Here is a 23130-nt window from a genome sequence, read left to right on the forward strand (position 1 = left end):
ATTTAATATTTGTAATGTTAAAAGTGTAATATGAAAGTCTAATCTGCACTAAAGCGTAGATTGGCCGCAATCCTCACTATTTTATATAATCATGACATTTGCTGTGTTCAAGTAAAATTACAAAAAATAAATAAATAAAGATATATAAGGAAATATATATTTTGTTGCAAATTCGACAATTTTAAGCAGTCCTAAACAAATTCCGTGTACTTACTCGCATTTACGGGTTGCTTCTTTTTACAGGTATTTTGTTTTGAAAATCGACTTTTATTCGGACATAAATTTCCATTGATTACGAAGAACTTATATTTAGTGGCATCATCATTTACTCATTCTTTAATGCTAGTCCAAGTAGATTTTTGGTTTGTACGACTTGGTTGCAACGTCATTTATACCATATGACGTCTAGACTCCTGAAAGGGAGTTATACGGCAAAAAAGTTTTATTTCACGTTTATCTATTGAGTTTATCAATGGATGCAATTGATACTCTTAATACTTGTTATATTAAATGAATATATATATATATATATATATATATATATATATATATATTAATGATGATTGTATAATATGTACACTAGTGGACTATCCAAATTTAACGTTCAAAAATTGCAATAATCTGTTAGTGACTAATAGTTACACAACAGTTCTCTTACTAATTTCTCTTGGTCAATTATTTTTTTATTGTAATTGATGTTTTAAGAATTCTACAACAATAAAAACTCTAATCAACTAAGTTCTATTATTTTTTATTAACTTTAATTAATATTTATAATATATGCATTTTGTTGTGAGAGTCACGAATCTCCTTCATTACATTTATTTCTAAAAAGTGTGAAAAACGAAGTAATTGAGCTAGTATGCATGAGTCATTGAAAATGTATTTAAATCAAAAGAAATTTAATAATTTTTATAAATGAAGATTTATAATTATTTCATAAAAATTTATAGAACAATATATAAAATATTAAAAAAAATACTATTCACAATTATGTCTCTTATAATTTCTGATTTAAATGTATATTTGTAAAGTTAAAAAATTATTTAACTAGTATTGGTATACATATAATGCATAAATAATGTTTTATAATTTACAGTGATAAAATATGAAACGTTTAATATTTTTATAAATTCATACAAATATTCATATAAAATGTGACAGTTAATAATCTTATTTGAAACAGGTAATAATGCAATTGGTTCAAGATATACTAAATATCGTAATAAAAGTCAAGTTTATATATTCTATTATATATTCTATTATTTCATAATTATTACATCTAACTATCTTCTTAGTCTAATATTTATCTTATTTATAAAGTGAATAGTAATGTATCAATGACCATAAACTCATATTTTTCCCCTCTTAACATTCTTTTCAAATTAATATTTCATTATAATAAAAATACCCATTTTTTCGTCCTATTAATATTTAATTTTTAAATACTCAGTGGTTAGAATTTTTACAATGCATCTTTAATTTAAATAAATCAACTATTTATTATTTATTTCATATTATTTATTATGATGTTATTATATATGATGATATGATATTATTCTGAACTATTATTTATTTATTTGATTTAAAAATATAAAACTTTATAATTTTTAAATAATTTAATAACAGATTGATATTAATTTTATCTTAAAAGCTTGAATACTTTGATATTTACACAGACTTATTTTAATATTCGTAAAAATTTCGAATGAAATTGGTAAGTACTTGATTTTCATTAAGAATCCATATTTATAAATATACATAAAAACATAAGTTCCCAGGCTTCGGATAATTATAATACATAATTACTATAAAATAATTGCATATATTATCCAATTTTATTTTTGTTTTTATAGTTATTTATATATTTAAAGTAAGAGTAGCCAAAAGTAATTAGATTCTGAAAAATAAAATAATCTCTTTTGAATTTTGATTTTGAATTTGGAAATAATATCTGTGGCATATCTAGTAATGAATTTAAGAATACAATCTTATGGGTTATCACTATACAATCTTATGGGTTATACTATATATATATATATATATATATATATCCCTGGAATGCCTTCTGCGTTATTTCGTCGATCGTTATTTTCAAGTTCGATGAAAAGATTATATCACCTCTGCTCTGTCTATACATTCAAGAACAGAATCTTTGTAGCTAATATTCGACTCACTCATTCATTCTTCCACATCATTCGTAGCTAAATTGTATGTTTTACTTCAGTACCCTCGCCGTAACATTAAAGTAGTTTCTTGTGCAAAAGAATATACTTTAATTGAAAGATTATTCTTGTAAAAGGCTTTCCTTAAATCTATTTTATCTCAATATATTTTAAAATAAATATTCAAATAATAATATTCTTCTAATAACGAAATAAAAGTTATTTTTGTATAATAAATAAATAATGTAAACAATAAATAAAAAAGATAATAAATTTTCAAACACCAACAAAGATTTTCTTAGAAGGCAAAAATATAATTTATACAAATTATACATTTTAAGATTATACGAGTTTTTTAGTCGTCCGTTTAGTCAAATATTGTAGAATAAATTAAAATTTGTACTTGAAATAAAGTTTTTTCACTTGCACGTATAAAAATAGCGAAGAAAAATGCTCTAATAAAGTACGTCACGGAACTGAATATTGGTGGTGTAAATACGTTGATAAAAGTGACTCTTCTTCGACATACAAATAACAATTTTATAGAATCACATCGAAAACATATGAAAAGCAAGAATTTCATTACTACATCCTAATCGAAATTTACAATAAAAATTTATTCATTGAACCGAATTCATGAGCATATTGATGTACATATTTCTTCGGTGAACAAGTATATAAACAATATATATTCAAATATAATTCCAAATGTATAATTTTCAATAGTTCAGTTATTGCAAATCTTATCATCAAACTACTGGTTAGAAATTATGATTAAAAAAATCCTATTTAACATACGTAACTTAACTTTAATTATACGTAATAAATATTAATGTATTCTTATATGTATATCAAATTATAAATAATAATTTAGAATTAAAATAGCAAAAGATACATTTAAAATCTTTACAACAATAATATTGGTCGACAACAAAAATATTAATCGAATTTATTGTGCACATATACATATATACATATATATAAAAGCTTTTAATATCATCAATTTCATTAAATTTGCAATTGAAAAATATCTGGCTGGAAAATGAATTTTTAATAAACAAATTTTTAATTTTAATAAAAATTATAATAATACATTTTTAAACATAATTAAATATTATAAAATAAAAATGATTAATGTATACTAAATACATACTACGAATGAAATTAGAGTTGTTGTTTTAAAAGTATATTTCATTAAATAATATTGACCAAGTAATAAATTTTGATTATCTTAATCTTTTCTTTAAGTCCAAGAAGTTTCTAGAAAAAAATTCAAAAAAAATATTATGAATTCATAAAAGTAAAAGTTATAATTATCTGTGAATAAAAATAAAAGTTATTTTAAAATAATGTTTTTGATAAATATTGGGATATTTATAAGCAATTTCTTTAAAAAAGTAAAAGAATAATAATGAGATAATTAGATATTAAATAGTTTACATTATTAAATTTACAAATATAAAATAATAGATTTTTTTCTTCAAATATACAGAGTATTTAACAAGTTATTAAAATAACATATATGAACATATTTAATCGCAAAGGATTCGTATCTAAGTTTGGAGAAATTCCAAGGATCGTATTACATATCTTTTTATGTCCTAAAATACCTTAAAGAAATCCTTACAATTTGATGAAATAACTTTCAGTGCTTTGGTTGTATAAAGTCACATGCCCTGGCGTCGAGAAAATAACTTTTACAGTTTTCAATGTCACGTCGCTCCTACTTTTTTTTAGAATTAAAACTTTCAATCCATAACAATAGTAAACAGACCGTTGCGTTCAATTTAAACTGATTAACTGACAATGCAAGGTTGATATATCAATGTTTTCTTTTTCTTAATTATATAATATTATAAATTTATATTCAGAGGCTTAACGAACTAATCATCTAATGCATTGTTAATTGAATATGAGATTTTCTTAATGGTAATAAAAATGAAAATAAAAAGATTAAAACATATATCTGAGCTTGAATTATTGTAAATAAAAAAAAAAAGGAAAAGTACTTTATGTATTAAAGGCAATAAAATAAAGCTATTCTTTATTGAAACATTGAATTCACAATTAAATGATTGTAATGTACTTTATGCGTGCGTATGTGTATATGTTTGTGCGTGTATATATAAAATAAAATAATATTTTATGGAATTATTTTAAAAATAGAAATAACTTGAAATTTTTATATGAAATTTCATTAGGTTTATTTGTACGCTTCTTTTAAGAACCATTCACATGTTCCATATAAAATAGATTACATTTATAAATGTTTTTAATTAAATTTTGGAAATTTTGGTCATTTCAAACTTGAATTACGACAAAAACTCTATTATTTTAAATAATTGAAATAAGAAAAAAAGCTGCCTGTATATTTTAAAATAACTTTTCTTGAAAATAAAACGAATTTAAAATACCTTGAAAAATAAAGTTCTTTCTGAACGTGCTTTTCCATTTCTTCTCTTTTTCTCTTTTTCTGTTTTTCTATCTTTGTCGTAAAACTTCTTAAATGTATTTTAAAAACTCCCATAAATTGGTATTTGACTACTTTATATCACAGTACAAAAACATAATTTAAATTTCAAACTGAAAAGAATATTTAAATACATATTTTATTATGTTTATACAAATTATTCTGTGTAGTAGTCTATAATTTTTTTTTTTTTTTTTTTTTTTTTTTTTTTTTTTTTTTTTGATATATATATATTTCGAATTTCTAGTATCCATTTTATTTTGTATATTTCTTAAAACATTTTTAATACTTTTATTATTTATATAAATATTAATATTAAAAATTATTCTGTTACTTGATTTTTATGTACATAATCTGAAAAATAAAACAGAATATTCCACATAGCTCTTTCTTATCTAAGTATTTGAATTTCATACTTTATTAATTTACCTCATATTAAAAAAATATAATATGTCAATAAAATAAATACTTTAATTATTTAATATTTACCTAAAAAGACTTGCATAAATAGACTTATATAAAATATCAAAAAGATAAATAATAAATATTAAAAAAAAAAAGAAAGATTAAAATAATTTATTGATTTAATTAATAAAATTAAGTAAAATATGAGTGAAAAATAATTTCTTCGGCATAAAAGTTTATTTTGGTAGTTTGACGTGAGAGTGATTAGGGTTTGTAAAGACTTAAATAAATACTTTGATATCGTCTTAATGACAACTCATGTAACGGAATAAAAGTGGAAAAAATATTTCGTTGAAATTTCTTCATTCATTGATATTTAATTTCAATGGTGGATGTAAGCATTTTATATTCCCCTTATTAGGAAAATTTTCAAAGGTAATGTGCGTAAAAAAAAGCTATCACTTTCTCAAACGTAATATACATATCAAATAATAAGAACTCGACTACCAGAAAAATAATAATATTATTTCTTTAAGGTATCAAAAAAAGTTCGGTATACAGTTAGATACACTATGGCGCAGTTCCAATTAAAAAGTTTTACCAAGACGCTCTAAGTAAACCATTTTAGTCTCTCTTTTAATCTTCATTCCTAGTCTATCTTTTTCAAGCTTATTATTTTTACTATATTTAACTTTTTTACGTATTTAAATTAAAAGTTAATTTTAAGACTAAAGCTAACTTGTACTTCATTTCATTAGCAATTTTCTATTATACGTTCGAATTAATGTGACGTGGAAATATAAAACACCAATATCAAACTCATATGTTAGTTTATTGATACAACTTATACTAATGGATGTTTATAATTAATTAATGATTTCTTGGTACAAGGATTCAATTTCACTTTAATTCGGAGTTTGTTTGTTTTTGTTTTTTGTTTTTAATGTCTCGAGACTAAACAGTACCAGTCCACGAGCAACCAGATAAAATAATATTCAGCTCAATTCTTATTCATTAGTTTTGATTATTTTGTTTGAAAAAAATCAATGTTTTTCATTAAACAAAATTTAATTTTCGTTATATTCTATTAAAAAAAAAAAAAAAAAAAAAAAAAACTAATATATATATATATATATATATATATATATATGAGTGAATTATATTATAAAAATTCATGGCACGTCAATATTCTGTGAAAATATTTTTTCCGACATATTAGAGGAACGAAACAATAATTTCTTTCACAGTAAATTAGCCGTATGTTGATTAAATTTTTAATAATAGCGACAGAATCGTCACTTCTAACTTTTAGATTGACGCCTAGTCAGTATATAACGATTAATATATAATTTATCTTTAAATTTTTAACGTATTTCAAAATATACGTAAAATATAAATTGATCAAGTATAATCAATAGTATTTGTATAATTTTATAGATGTGGTTTGTTGAACTTCGATAAAACATTTAACGCTGGTACTCTACTTCTATATTGTCGACATGTTCAACGTGATTTTGACTATTTATAATTGACTAAAATTGACTGGCTCCCATAAAATATTTAGCTAATTTTCTTTATACACGTTACTAGTTAAAGCAAATGTTCAACGGGCACAAGAAATTATTATATTACCTTATTAATAAAGCATCATTTCCTCATATAGACATGTATATAAAAAAAAAAAATAAAAAAAAAAAACAAAAAAAAACAAAAAAAAATGTTAAAAAATTCACGGAATATTTATAAAAACAATCAGGAATCATAGGCCATAATGGGAAGCGACTGAAAGGGAGAAACGAAAATTGACAAATATAAATCAGAATGTCGATGATAGTTAATAAACGCATATCACATATTATGGGCATGTGTTGGAGCGCTTGCGCAAGGAAGCCACCTGTGGCCCAGAGCCCCTCTGCCGTGTCCAATCGATACGTTCCACCAACTGCATTCAACATGTATCAGCTACTGCGAGCAAATTGAACCTTAGTCACTTACTCCTCTCTTTAAATCTTTCAATTATGTTTGGATTTTACATAGATCGTAAAACTTATTTCTCATCCATTAAGTCAATCGCTAATCACTTAAATTGTTCGACTATCGCCAGCTTCATTGGGCTAATGAAATATGTAATTTGTATGATTAAATAGAGACAAATATATAAAAATGTACCTTCGTAAAATTAATGTAAATTTTCTGCTCTATGCTTTCTAAACGAATGCTCTATCTCAATTAATATATTAGACTTTGCATTTTGTTGTCACTTTAAGCTGTGCAAGATTTTGAGAATGAAATATACTAATTTTAACAAATTTTTTTATACTTAAAAATTGTTTGGGCTGTTGAACTATTTGTTTCAATTATTAGTTGGTGAGCTAAATCTGATGTTATTGGCAAATCATTTAAGAATCGTTGAAAAACAGTTAAAATTTTTATTTAAAAAATCCAAGAATCATAATATCCCTAATGTAATCTTACGCATAGCTAATGCATTGAATTTTGTACTTCGTATGAATTTGTTTTTTCGACAGAGGTGACACATTTTTGCTAATAAGAATACAATATTCATTTCTATTAATGGTTCAAATTTTAGTTTAAATACATTAACTACTATAATTCGTTAAAGAGAAAAAAAAAATTTTTTCAATTCATTTATACGTTACCTTAGTACCTGACGATGTGGCAATTATTATAATCATATTGCTATTATTGAATATTACAAAATATTACAATTATAATATAGTTATATAAGTAGGATGTAAATTTTCAAATCAACTAGTGAAAATAAAACCGTTGTTTAAAATTTTTAAATAAATAAAGATATGAGCGTCACAGCAGCATACACACACATACACGCATTTTCATGAATATGTACAATAATAATACCTACGGTTTATGGATGATAAGTAATTTATAATAAGTATTTTCTACGTCGTATTATCAACATTAGTATTATCATTTTTATTATAAATTTCATGAAGTACTAATTAATTGGTATGAACTTTGATATTCTAAAATAACTTATTTAATTCAACTTTCGGCTAAAATACATAATTCCAGATTGATATATATGCTCGAGGATTACAATAATTATCATGGCGAATACTTACCTATTGAATTGCAGAAAATTTAATTTACATGATAGAATTAATTTGCTTGCAATAAAAATAAAAGAGTATCGTAAAAGAAATACAAAAACAATATTTCACGATTGTAACTGGATAATAATTTTTATTCAATTAATTCTTCATAGCTTCCACGAAATGAAAACTTTTGCAACTTAAATTCTTGATAAACCAATCGACAATTAATATTTGGTTAATTATCAATTCTCTGTATATACTAATATATTTTAGAATTGGAATTTACCCTACAATTATACAATGGACATTAGCCTCGTCTAATGTTTTTCTGTACAATCATTTATCACTTCCATGCAGATATATAAAAGTTTATTGATTATATTTATTTATTCAACTATTTCAAAATATATGTTAGTTGTATAACACAATTACTTTCTTCTTTAATTAATCGTATATTTAAAATCTTTAGATTTAAGTTGAATTTTAAATAAATATTTTAATTTATTATGCAATAAACACATTATAATACCATCAATAAAATCATAAAGAACTTAGTTCAAGTAATGCTGAGCTCTGTCAATATTAGCTCGTAAATCTATTCAAAACTATATTAAAGTGAAAACTATAACTAAATAAATATTAGGAATAATAAATTAAATTGATTTATTAAATAAATCTGAATTTGATTTAATAAATACATAACATTACAAGTATTTAAACTACGTGTGCATTCGTTAAACTACTTTTCTCTATTAATTTACTTAGAATCAATGTAATGTATATTTCAAAAAATTATTTCTATCTAATTAAATTTAATAAGTAGATTTTAAAATAATTGTAAATGAATACGAAATCTTTACTTATTCCATTCTAATTTCTTGGTCCAAATTAAAAAAAAAAAAGAAAAGAAAAAAAAACAATACGAAAATTATATAATGCTAATATAATGCTCTTTTTACCATATTCAGTTATTTACTTATATGGAGTACATTAATTTAATGGAATAATCTTTTATAATTGCTCCAATCTACTTCTATTCATTAATACTTAGGCATTCAAGGAAATATTGAATAGAAGCAAACTTCTATAGAATATGATCCATTCAATATATAATATTGCTAGTATATGATTATATCCCATATATTATGAGTAAATGTCATTTATATTATATAAAAAAAAAAGGTAGGAAAATTCCGATTTTGAAGAAAGTTCATATCATAATTCCTCATTTCAATAAATGTCAATATTAAAATTCTTCGTTGCATCAATTTTTATATTGAATAATCATTTAATAAATATTATATACATGACAAATGTTTACCACAATAGTTAAAAAATTACGTTTTAAATATACACTATGAATTTTGAAAACTAACATACCGTATCATTGAACTAATTGTAACCAAAAAAAATTTCTTTTCTGTTAATATAAATAATATAAAAGTAAATAATAATAATGAATCATAGTGTAAATTCATTAAAAAAAAAAAATTAATATTTTATATATTAGAAAATATTTTTGAATATTTGCAATTATTAAATTAATAAGATTATTTGATGAATTATTTATGGATTAGTTTTAGAATTAGAGATACAAATACATAATTTTTTTAACAAGATTTATAAATTTTCTGACCTAGTAAATTATTCTGACCAATAATCAATAATAAACTACATATTTAACTTAATAAAATAATATAACTTCCATGAATTCTGTTAAATATTATAAGATGTTATGGCTATTATATGAATATTTTAAATATTTAAAGATATGGACACTTATATATGATTAAATTATTTATGAGCATTTAAATAAACCAAAGTTTGTGACATAATATCTATAAAATATATAATATGTGACTCGATTTAACTAGTTTCTGCTATAATGTAGAAAGACATACTTTTTGATCATCTATTATGTTGCATTTTTGGTGAGAAACTATATAAATTATATCCAAAACTATGAATTATATATTCAAAGAAATTAATATTTTTCAATAATTTTGAAAATTTTATACTAATTTTTAATTAAATTTCAATCAATTTTTTCTACTTTGAAATGAGTAACCTTTTAAGGCAAATACAAAATATCTCTTATATATTGCAAATTTCTTTAGTTTTTATATTTAATTAATTAATTGTGTTCAAAAGAAAAAAATTTTATTTTTATTTAAATCAAATATTATCATGTTTATCGTTAACTATTCAAATATAAATGTAAGATTAAAAATTGAACTTCGAATATAAATGAAATATTTTGTAATTTAGAGAAACATTGATGAATTCGAGAAAATAATTGTAGAATTTTATTTTTAATTTCATAAATTTTCACATTGTTAATTTGTATACGAGAATTTAATATGACATATCGTAATGCATGTTGTAATTAATTATTTATATACATAATAGTAAAAACGTACGAAATATATTTGACTACACATTATTGAAGAAATACTTTAACTTGTTAATAAATTCAAATAGTCAGGACAATTAACTAATAAGAAAGACTTTTTTTTTTATCAATATTATATATTAATTTTTTTATTCCTGTTCTTAACTTATTATATTTATATTATGTATAACATAATAATACGTTAAATGAGTGGAATATAACAAATAACTTCGCACATTGTAGTAGAAATCAGTTGAATCAGGTCAATTACCTATTTAATTATTTAATGTATTATACACATATTTTATATGGTAAAACATTTTATTGTATTGGATTTTCATTAAAACATAATTTTGCATATATTATGAATGTTCTACAATCCTATTTAATCGCATGAAACAGCAGTTTCTTACAATAAGTGTTGTTCAAAACTTAACGTTTAACATCTAATAGTACTTTTAGATAAGTACGTACATATAAATTAATATTTCACTTTTAAGCACATTAATTTTGTAAAATATGCAAAGTAATTTATTATAATGGATTAAACTTGATATAAAAGTAATGAAAATTATTGGTTTATTTTATGAATTGTTTTATTTATTCTCAACAGCTACAATTATGTAAAATAAAACAAGGCTGTAATAAATAATGGAGGTAATTTTATTTAAAAATAAACGACTTTAAGAAATAATAATATATATAAATAAATTCTAATTTTAAATAAAGTTTGTAAACATACCCACTTTATGTTGTGCAATTAGATCATTAATGTTACATTAATATTACGTTGTTCACCATTATCTTAGTTGTTTCGTATAAAAAAGAAAAAGAAATTTTTTAATCAAATAACTTTACATAAATTTAGATAATTGTACAAAATAAACATATGTTATGTTATAAATACATCCATATTTAATGAAATGTACGTCTATTCAGTTGTATATGATACAAATTCACTGTACCTCAATTTCATTGTAAATAAAAATTTGAATGTACAGCAACTTAAAATATTTTCAACAATTAGTTCTTAGCTTTTTATCTAAAGTATCAAAAAAGATGTAAATTATCAAAAGTAAGAAAGAATAAGAATATTTTTCTTACAATAGTTCCGTGCTTAAAGATTAAAGCGAAATTTTATTTCATCTTATTAATAAGTATATAACAATGAACATGTCTAGTTTTCGAAATTATTTATTTATTTTATGTTTTGAAAACAATAATCAAATAATTAATTTATCCCTATCAAATGTACAAAAAAAAAAATATATTCAATTAAAAATTTTTGTAACTATGATAATTAATAGATGTATTAGTATGATTTTTATTAACGTGTTTTTTTAAGTTTGAAACTATAATTAATTATATATGCTGATTAAATCTTAGTATAAATTAATGATATTTGATAAATAGAAAAGTATAAACGCTTTAATTTGATACGTAGCTTAGTTAAGTTCAGATTATTCAAATACTAAGAGAAGTTTTAGTATGTTTTCAAATAAATTCAATCGAACATACTTATTTACTTTTAATAAAAATAAAATAGTGTATGCAAAATTTCTTAAAATTAAAAATTATTTTAATTTTATACCAGATTTTATTTATACCTCAAAAATTCTTATTCATATACAAATCAAATAAATAAATTAATATTATTAATAGAAAGAAAATTGAAATGTCGAATTTAAAAATGATACTATTTATCATGGTTTAATGTAAATTCTAAATTAAGAAAATCTTAAGAAAAATTACATTTATCGTCCTTTTACTATAGACAATAATTTATATCATTTTTCACTATAACTTTTCATCAAAACGTTAACACTTTTTATTGTGATAAAGTTTATCTACATGTATTATTTTTATATGAATTACTGAACAAATTAAAAATTGTTTTTTTTACTATTTTTTAAATCCATTTTTATTTGATTTTATTAAATTGTTTACATTATATTATATTTTTTAACTTAGTTAGCAATTTTATTAAACTCTAAATACATCGTAATTTATTTAAGTCAGTTGGAAATTCAATTATAATTTTATTTTTATTTTGTGCCTTATTAAGTAGATTTTCATGTATATCTAATATTTTTTAAACTTAAATAATTTACATTATATGTATGAATAAGGATAATTAATGTTCAAAAACTATTGTCAATAAAAAAATAATAATAAAAACATTTTGTACATATAAAATATTTAAAAAACTTTTTTGAAAATATTTAATATACTTTTATTGATACAATTTAATATAAGATATATTCAACGAAATTTCTCATCCCTTTGTTATCCTTACAATAAGATTATTTACTATTGATTGCGAATTTTAAAATATTGATTTCATATTATTGTTCTATATTTTACTGAATCGTTATCTTTGTCCAGAAAATATATTTCTTTTTCTAAGTCAATAAATTATTCCAAACTTAGTAGTAGATAATTTTAAATTATGATTTACACATTTAAATAAATTAAAATAAATAATAGAAAAATATTTCTTGATTCATGATAACATATTTATCTCCATCAAGAACTTGATATTTGATTATCTAATAAAATAATCGTAAATATAATATTTTATTAATAATTAACATATTGCTTATAATTTTATAGAAAAAAAATAAAAAACTTATCGCAATAAATATACACAACTTTATGGGTAAATTGAAATAATCTTTAGAAATAATCTATGAGCAACCTTCCGTTGAGTCCTTTTGAAGATCATATATATTAACAAATTTTGTATCAAGAACTAAATTAATGTTGAATGTAAATTCTTTTATTTATGTGTGTGTGTGTGTGTGTGTGTGTGTGTGTATGTGTGTGTGTGTTGATGATAGATTTATATTTTTAAATTATTTTATATGATATGAAATACTTATCTTTAAACTTTATACATAAAAAATATGATAATAGTTTAAATTGTTGAAGTTACATTTCCATATAGTATGACTATTTTGTTGTATTTTTAACATTTTACAACTTAAATATCACTCATCGTAAATATTAATAACATATTAATAAGAAAAGTTTCATATTTTAAGCAAATTAAAATAATAAAATCAAGTGTTTAAGTATATTTCTGAATTTAATATTTTATAGTTATATATATATATATATATATATATATATATATATATATATATATATATATACCTATAAGAATCCTTTTGTTGCATATTAAATAATTATATTTTTAATGTGAAAATTACCTAATTCATTTAGTTATAATCGTATAATCATATTATGATAGCAAGTACATATATTTTTACGAAATACCATTCATCTTGTCCAAATAAATTATATCTTAAAGTACACATCCTAATGTTATTTGATTTTACTAGAAAAAGAAAAAATAATTAATACAAATCAGTCTATTTAAACAATTACGATATTGTAAGTCATAAGATCACTCTTAAAGAATAGCTGTATCGTCAAGTAACAAATTACGATACGAAAAGAAAAAATTAGAAGGTCTGACATTGATCATACACATTTCTTCCCCTTGTTTCCTCTAGTTTGCAGTAACAGCAGCAACAGCTTTGCCTGGTTTATGTTCCTCTCGCTCTTCTGCTCTCGCTGGGGTACAATCGATATCTCGGGGCGGCTAAGAGTTTCTCACAGACCAGTGGGGTAGTTTTGCTCTCACAAGCATGTGTGTGTGTGCATATGTGCGCGCGCGCGTGCGTATGACAGTGTGAGTGCGTGCGCATACGAAGGCCCTGACGCAGTTTATATTTAGAATTTACCTTTTACATTCAAGGCCGGTGACAGCACACGGCCTTTACATTGTGCGTGCAAACCATAGATAGGGAATACACGGTATACGCAATTAATTTCTCAGCCATTTTTTTCAAATCGTATTTTTCAAATGAATATAATTGCAATGAATATAATTTCTCAATGAAAGAAAAGAAATCTATCTGTCTCTTATCAATTTAATCAATTAAAATTGACCTCTGTTTATGTTGCTCATTCAATCAATAATTTATATAACACAAAATATCTTTCTATTTAATTTTACATTTTTATATCAAATTATTTATTTAACTCAATTTATTATTATTACCAAACTCTTAAGTATACGCGCGCGCGCGCGCACACACACACACAGATAATAGACTTTTTTAGATGTTTTACAAACAAAAAAAAAATTTACAATCGAAATCAAAATAAAAAATTACCTTTGACTATCTATATATGTATATATATGTATATATATATATATATATATATATATAAATTATAGGAGCATTACAGTTATGTAGATAATTACAAGAGAAATATTAGTATTAAAAAGCACGTTAAATTGTAACTAGATAAAATTTTTTTCTTGATTTGTTAAATTTATATGATAATATAAAGTAGAAAGATTATGCATGTTATGCACTTACTTTTAAATTTAATTTTAAAACAACACATTACAAATTTATAGTATTGAATGGTATAAGAAAGATTTAAAAATATGTTATATATAGTACATCTCCAAATATCTATACAACATTTTTCTATTTAAGCTAGTATTCATAGTATTGAATAATAATTGAAGTATAAAAACTTTCATTACTGTAATATTATTCGGAATTAAACATATCAAAAAATGAAAAATTCTGAAACATTTTTTAATTCGATGACTAATTTAAAAACTTCGTACTACTCATAGCCCTACAAACTCAAGAAATCTACAATTATAATTTGTATTGTATATGATCTATCATAAAATTATATTTTGAAGTAATGTTTTTAGATATTACATTCAACCGTAACTTAGTTCATGTAATATAGAATAAAACCATCGATTATGATGATTTTACAATTCATATTATGCATTGACAATCAAAATGGTGCATTATGATAAATGAAGAAATCTATCTTAAAAATTTTCATTTAAATTTAAATTTTCAATGGAGAGAATCATAAATCATTACCCACCTGTTAGCATTCAATACTAATAATAATAAAATAAAATTTACTATTATCAGAAATACTGGATTTTAAAATAGTACTTCTTTTTAATATACAAATTCCAAGTCCGTTCATTCATCAGTACGGAATAGTACATTGATATTTTATAATATAATATAATACAATAGTATTTTATAAATAAACCACACTGTATAAACAATAATTATTATACATAATAAAATATCAGATTTTACCAATTCTATATCAAATTTATTATCAAGATTCTTTATATATATATACATATATTGAGAGAGAGAGAGAGAGAGAGAGAGAGAGAGAGAGAGAGAGAGGCAAAATAAAAATGTAAATTATAATGAAATATTTAATTCCTTTCAACTAACTATAGATATATTCTAAGCTTATTACTAGAAATTTCGTAAAGATAAGACTAATTAAATTCATGCCAAAATATTAGGAAACATTTGTTTTTCAAGTCTTTATAATTATAAATTTAAGGAGAAGCATTCTATGATTTTACATTACATCTAATAAAAGAGAAGCTAAAAATAATAAATATTTATGATTTCGTTTGATAATGACAAATGTAAAATTATCAGAAAATAGAATCGTGTATTTTATTTTTCAGTCTTTTAGTTTCGAAATTATTTATCATCCATATCGATATTTCAACAATTGATCTCAGAAAGTTAAGTTTGCATTCATTTTAACTCAACTAATACATATTAGTTATAGAAAATACATATAATTTTAAAAGTATCGGTCATTAAATTATAATTAATATTAAATAAATGTATTAGCGTATTTCCACAGTATTTAATATCCATATATTAATTTAGTTAAATCATAGTTTATCATAAACTAATAAATTTATAATTTATAGATCTAGTTTTATGAAAAATATGTTTAACCGATTTTTAAATAATTCTCATTAATTTATTTATTTATATATATATATATATATATATATATATATATATATAATAATAATAAAACTTATGTAATAATTTATATTAATCTATAATAATTGATATGAAATTACCAAAATATTAGAATATTTATACACTTTGAATTGAATTGATTGAGAATTTAAAACAGAATTTTTCATACGGATAAAAGATCATTATCATTTTTACTTTTTAAATTTAACAAATTAAAATTTATTACAAAATATCTTTCTATTTAATTTTACATTTTTATATCAAATTATTTATTTAACTCAATTTATTATTATTACCAAACTCTTAAGTATACGCTATATATAAATCTATAGTATAAAGTATAAATATATAAATAATAATAGACCCCAATATATATAAATATATATATAATAGTATAAAGTATATAAATCTTTTAACTTAATTAGAGCTATATAACTACAAATAATTGTATATTTGTTAAAACATTTTAAGAATACATACAAAAATTTGTGCTATTAATTTCATCGTTTATTTTTATTAAAACGATTAATTAAGCAGCTTTAAAAAAAATAATTTTTCCAGACAACGTATTTATATTGAACTTAAAATAAAAATAAAATAATATTAATCAATATTTTGTTTTTATCGCAAGAATTACGATGAATTAATTTTATATATAAAAGAAGAAAATGTCGAAGGTAAAATAATAGAACTATAAATAAACTAATGCTTTTTTAATCGATAGACTTAAAAGTCATTTCGAAGTAGTCACTCAATAAAAAATCATTTTGCGAAAAAAGTGTTTAATGTTTATAATATTATAGTTAATAAATATTTTAATGTTTGATTAAATCCAAAATATTACACTGAAAAATCTCTACCTTGAGGAATGCATGCGTTCCTAGTCCTAAAAACATATGTTTTAGATAAATGAAAAACACATTTAATTTAAAAATCAATAAGCATAGAATCAATAATAAACAAAATATTCATTGAATAAACTGTGGTTGTACTGTAAACAATAAAAATGTAGAAGTTTTATCTCTTCATCTTAATCTATATATTCAAGTACAAGGTTACGTATTTTTTATTACCATAAAAATATAACTTTTATTATTGAGAAATAAAGAACAAATAAATAATCAAGCTATATTTTGCACAAATAATAACCATCGAAATACATAAATGAGTTTAAAATCTAATCAATGCTCGTTATAGATTGAAAAGGTGAAATAAATTATTCATACGTAAAAATGTGCTTTTCGTACCTCGTAGTATAAAAATTCTAAGCGTATCCTTTAATAAAGGTTAAATTAATTAATTTTACGTTGTTGAAAAAGATGGAGAAAATGAAAAGACATCATTTATGTATTTTAAACATCTGATTGCTGTATAAACAGATTTTTTATTTTTCAATAATCTTTTTGTATTTAAAAATTTTTTGTAAGGCCACGAATATGTATATGCGCGCGCGCGCGCGTGTAGATATAAAAAGTGAATTTGATTTAATTACAAAGTGAATTATTGATTATTTAGTAAAAATAGCTAAAAATAATTGCGAAAAAAACAATTACTTTATTAGAAATGTGAAAAGTAGTAAAATATAATTTAATAAAAATTACATGATTAGTTTCAAATGATAATGGCTAAATGTAAATTGTATCGTTAGTTTCCTTAATCTCTAAAGCTGGAGAACATGATAGAAAAAAATAATTTATAAAAAAAGAAGAGATTATAAAATATTGCTCGATATATAACTTACATAATCGATTGAAATATTAATGAAATGTTGATAATTTGATATAAATTGTAAAAGACTACTTTAAATAGGCATAACATTTAATTGAGTTTCACTTCTTTATTTAGTGCAAAAGCAAATAAAAGCATCATATTCGAAGGAATATTCAATCGTTTCTTTTATATTAAAACATATATTACACTAACATAATAACGATAATAAACAATGCCATAACATTCATCACACTCCAAATAACTTGATTCATCCATAAATGGGCGCCTTTTACGTAAGAATAATCTGAAACGTAAACGGAACATTGTGAAACGGGTGGACCGCTCGCGGCCTCACCTACATCATGCAGATGCATCATCATCATCAATCATCGGGTCAGCACACCCCTGCACCATGTTGTATTATAGACAAACTCTTCGACGGCTGTAGATGTTTTATTAGGCGACATTCCGATTTACAAGGACGCAATGTATATGCGAATTCGAATTTAAAACGTTATAATGTGTAAAACGTGTAATCGTTTTGTGTACAATTTTATATTATCTTTTCTATTACAATTGCGTCACGTAATCCAGCCGATTCAGACTTTAAGGAGTTGATAAGTGTTTATTAGGTGTCAATAGTGTCAATTGATCGATTTTCTTTCACATAATCTATTTTACGTAAAACACATTATAACCAATAAATATAGATAATTCTGATAGCTTTGGCATAGTTATGTTTGGGAGTATTACAGTATTGTTGAGGTTACTTTATCATTAAATACCTTAAGATGAATTCTTAAATATTTGGTAATTTACATGATATTGACTGATTAAAATGCTATTTGATGAATTTCAACATTGAAAGCTGATTATTTCAAGAGACATGGAAGATGAACATGCAGTGAGAGAAGCCAACAAGATTTGCGGTGTCTGTGGAGATCGAGCACTTGGCTATAATTTTAATGCAGTATCATGCGAAAGCTGTAAAGCTTTCTTTCGACGAAATGCCCTTAAAAATAAGGTATATTGTATAAATAACTAAAGCTCTTTGTAATATCTAATAGTCTTCAAAGTATTACGCACAAAATTACATTACATCAAAGCTATTAATACTTTGTTAATTAAAAGAAAAAACAATAATGATCATTGTATAGAATTTTAATTTATTATCAAATACACACACGGGTATATGTTTAATGTACCTGTATTATTAATGTTTGTCAAATAATATTAAGATACTATTATATATTATTATATATATTATTATATATATATATATATATATATATATATATTATATATCTTTTTCTAGTTAGGTAATTTTACAATCTGTTTTGATATTGTTTAAGAAATTTTGGAACTTTGCTTTTTCTTTCATTTTAAACTATAAATTCTAGATTTGTAAATTAAATGCAGATATGTTTTAAGTAATCATTTTAAAATACTATTATTCTGAAAAATATAATATTTTGAAAGGTTTTTTTATAGACTTTTATAATTGCAATGGTTACAAAGAATTGTAATCTATGTATTATCGTTATTTTATGATTCATTAATAGTTAATATAATATTTGAATATTGTCCTATTAATTTTATTAATAATCTATATTAAAATGTTATAGGATTTTCGTTGCCCTTTTAGTGAGAATTGTAACATAACGCCAGTTACACGACGTTTTTGTCAAAAATGTAGACTAGATAAGTGTTTTAGAATTGGTATGCGAAAAGAGTATATTATGTCAGAAGAGGATAAAGTTTTAAAACGACAAAAAATTGAACAAAATCGTGCAAAAAAACGACCTAGCTCGGAGAGTCAAAAGACAATGAAAATGAAAAGAGAAAGTATAGATGATTCAAATTTTGATGAAACCTGTACTTCTATACCTTCTGTAACTTCGGTTATATCAGAGTCATATTTTTGGGAATCCGATAAGAAATATACCAACCTTGATGCAAATAAACAACCATCAATGGATAGTATGAGTCCTGTCACAGCTGCTAGCGTTCCAAGTCCTTCAAGCCCATCAGAAAATTGTGATATAGTTGGTACTAAAACCTTAGAAATGTTAAAAGACTCGTCTCATAGTTCTCTTACAAATTTTGTTAAATTTGATCATTCTATTTCATATAATCCAAATGATTTAAACATTGAAAAGAGTTCTGCTAGTCGAATAAATTTTGATACAAATTCTATCAATAATTATGCCCAAGAAAAAGAACATTTATTAGATTCAGTAAAAATAATTGAATCGATAGGTACATGTAAGAAATTGGAGAAACATTTTCAGGAACCGATGGATTCTTCGGTGTCTTCACCGAAACGTTTAAGATTACAAAATAATTTACCAAATTATTCAATACTTAAGCCATCCTTGGAAGAACAAAAACTATATATACCATATGCAGAATGCTCAACAAATGTAAATTTAATGGAAACTTGTATGCATCAAGTTGTGCCAGAATCAAATGCAGAAGATACAATTGTGTGCCAAAAATCAAAAGAACCTTCTTTAAAAGGATCTGAATTAGCTTTAAAAATGATGCAAAATCCTGAATTGATCGCTAAGATAGTTAACAGTCCTAATATCATTGCAAAGGTTATTGAAGATCAAAATCTACTTACTAAATTTATATCTAATCCAGAAATAATTAACAAATTGGTATCAGATCCTCAAATATCAAAATTTCTAGAAGAAAAAATTTTATCTCCAAATATGCATGAAACTGCTAAAAGAAACACTGATAAGAATGCAATAGATAAACTTATTAGTAACGGAATTTCTGATAATATGATAAGAAATATGTTAGACAACGATCAGAATCATGTGGAAAATCCTATTTTAACAAACTTAATTACCAATCGTAACACTGAAGAGCATAATTATCAAAATCATGATAGTACAATAAACGAATGGAGTAAAACAACCGATGATGTCACTAGAGATGTTCTTCAAGATGTACAAAGGTATAAGCATATAATTCCTTAAGAATTAAAATATTTTTAACAATATTTGACACATATAAGTTTTAATATTTTAGGATACCCATAGCTGCAAATTCAATCGAATCTATTTTGTGTGAAGCTATAAAGTTAGAATTTTCTGCGTATTCGACATTAGGCGGTAATCAAAATAGCAGAGAATTAAATGATGCTGAAAGAGCAAAATTAAACGAGCTTATAGTGGCTAATAAAGCACTTTTAGCACCACTTGACGATGATATTACAAACTTAGTTGGCGAAGAATGTAGATTTAAGGTATTTTTAATTTACCATTTACATATGCTTATTAAATATAAAACTTAATATATAAATATCTATTATAAAGGGAAATTCTGGTCAATCTGATCCTATGCTATTAGATGTTATCAATTTAACTGCAATAGCTATACGAAGACTTATAAAAATGTCAAAGAAAATTAATGCCTTTAAAAATATGTGTCAAGAAGATCAACTTGCTTTGTTGAAAGGAGGATGTACTGAAATGATGATTTTAAGATCAGCCATTAATTATGATCCTGATAGAGATATTTGGAAAATACCGCACAGTCAAGATAGAATGTCGAAAATCAAAGTAGACGTATTAAAAGAAGCAAAAGGAAATCTGTATACCGAGCATTCAAGATTTGTCAGAACATTTGATCCTCGCTGGCGAGATGAAAATATTATTCTGATATTAAGTGCTATAGCATTATTTTCTCCTGATAGGCCTAGAGTTATTCATGGAGACGTTATTAAACTTGAACAAGTGAGTTTATTTATTAAATTATTTTGTGAATTAAGTGAGAAGAAAATAAAACATAACTTTATATACATTTCTGTATATATTAAATGTCAGTTTGGTAATATAACAGCTAAATTAAAAATGTATTAAAAATTTATTTTATGTATGTATAATTGATGGCTTAAAAAATATTAGACAAACAACAAAATTAAATTCAATATTCTTGTCTTAAATGTTAAATAAAATAAAACAATAGAAATATGATATATATTTATAAATATGACTTAAAACTTTAATTTTTAATTTTTCATGCTCAATCAAGTATTTAAAATTTACTATAATATACTAAATTTCATAAACAATTAGTATAAAAATAAAATACTAAAACACCAAATTTTATTAAATTATTTTCAAAAAATTCTATTGCGTACTCAATAATATGTATTTATTTTTACAATTATTTACCGTAAAACCATACTAAAACATTTAATATCGCAGGATATTTGCTTAAATATAAAAATTTCATTACATTACATATGAATTAAATTACATATACAGAATTACATATCTATATAAATATATAATCTACTTAAATTGTTACTTAATTAGCTACTTTTTATTTCAGAATTCTTATTATTATTTGCTGAGAAGATATTTAGAGAGCATATATCCTGGATGTGAGGCAAAATCGACGTTTTTAAAGTTAATTCAAAAAATTTCTGAATTGCATAGGCTCAATGATGAAGTAGTTGGAGTCTATTTAAACGTTAATCCATCAAGTGTGGAACCATTACTAATAGAAATATTTGATTTAAAGCATTAAAATAGCTCTAGCCACATACTTTAGTTATTTTTTTTTTATAAATAAGAATTTTTATATTATTTATATAGTCAAAGTATTGCAATATTGAAATTTTTCTTTATATTACGAATTTTTTCATAGAAAAAAATTTAATTTCGTTTCTGCACAGTTAATCATAATATTAAACATTTTTTAAATATAGTGGTGTAATATCCATTATTGGATGTAACTTTGATTATCAATCGATATTTCTAAATTTATTTTCTATAAGAAAATTTTATTTCAATGAAAGTTATCGATTATAAAAAAAAAAGTATATTTTGTTATAGAGAGAAAAGTTTTAAGAATAATAGATTTTGATTTATTAGTATTCGTAATTTTTAAAGTATAACTGTTTTTCTATATTCAATTAATATTTTACATTTGCTATACAGTTATAATATAGCTAGTTGACAAATTATTTGAAATGTATTTTAAAAATTTTAAATTAGTATTTGTTGTTTGATTATTTAAATGA

General features: G+C 22.6%; 1 protein-coding gene across 1 annotated transcript; it reads left to right on the forward strand.

The window, feature by feature from the left end:
- The first annotated feature begins 18326 nt into the window (after positions 1-18326).
- Hr96 (Nuclear hormone receptor HR96) lies at positions 18327-22646 on the forward strand. The gene is made up of 5 exons (XM_011500859.1): positions 18327-19110; positions 19712-21054; positions 21129-21345; positions 21416-21835; positions 22437-22646. Exons 1-5 carry the CDS (start codon positions 18973-18975, stop codon positions 22632-22634), a joined length of 2316 nt encoding a protein of 771 aa, XP_011499161.1. The 5' UTR covers positions 18327-18972; the 3' UTR covers positions 22635-22646.
- The last annotated feature ends 484 nt before the right edge of the window (positions 22647-23130 follow it).

Source organism: Ceratosolen solmsi, unplaced genomic scaffold, assembly GCF_000503995.2.
Source record: "Ceratosolen solmsi marchali unplaced genomic scaffold, CerSol_1.0 scaffold27, whole genome shotgun sequence".
NCBI lineage: Eukaryota > Metazoa > Arthropoda > Insecta > Hymenoptera > Agaonidae > Ceratosolen > Ceratosolen solmsi.

Excerpts from the sequence above, each read along its gene's own strand:
- Hr96 (XM_011500859.1), top strand. The coding sequence starts at position 18,973 with ATGGAAGATGAACATGCAGTGAGAGAAGCCAACAAGATTTGCGGTGTC. Across the intron at positions 19,111-19,711 it reads GAAATGCCCTTAAAAATAAG|GATTTTCGTTGCCCTTTTAG; the intron begins GTATATTGTATA and ends AAAATGTTATAG. Across the intron at positions 21,055-21,128 it reads GTTCTTCAAGATGTACAAAG|GATACCCATAGCTGCAAATT; the intron begins GTATAAGCATAT and ends TTAATATTTTAG.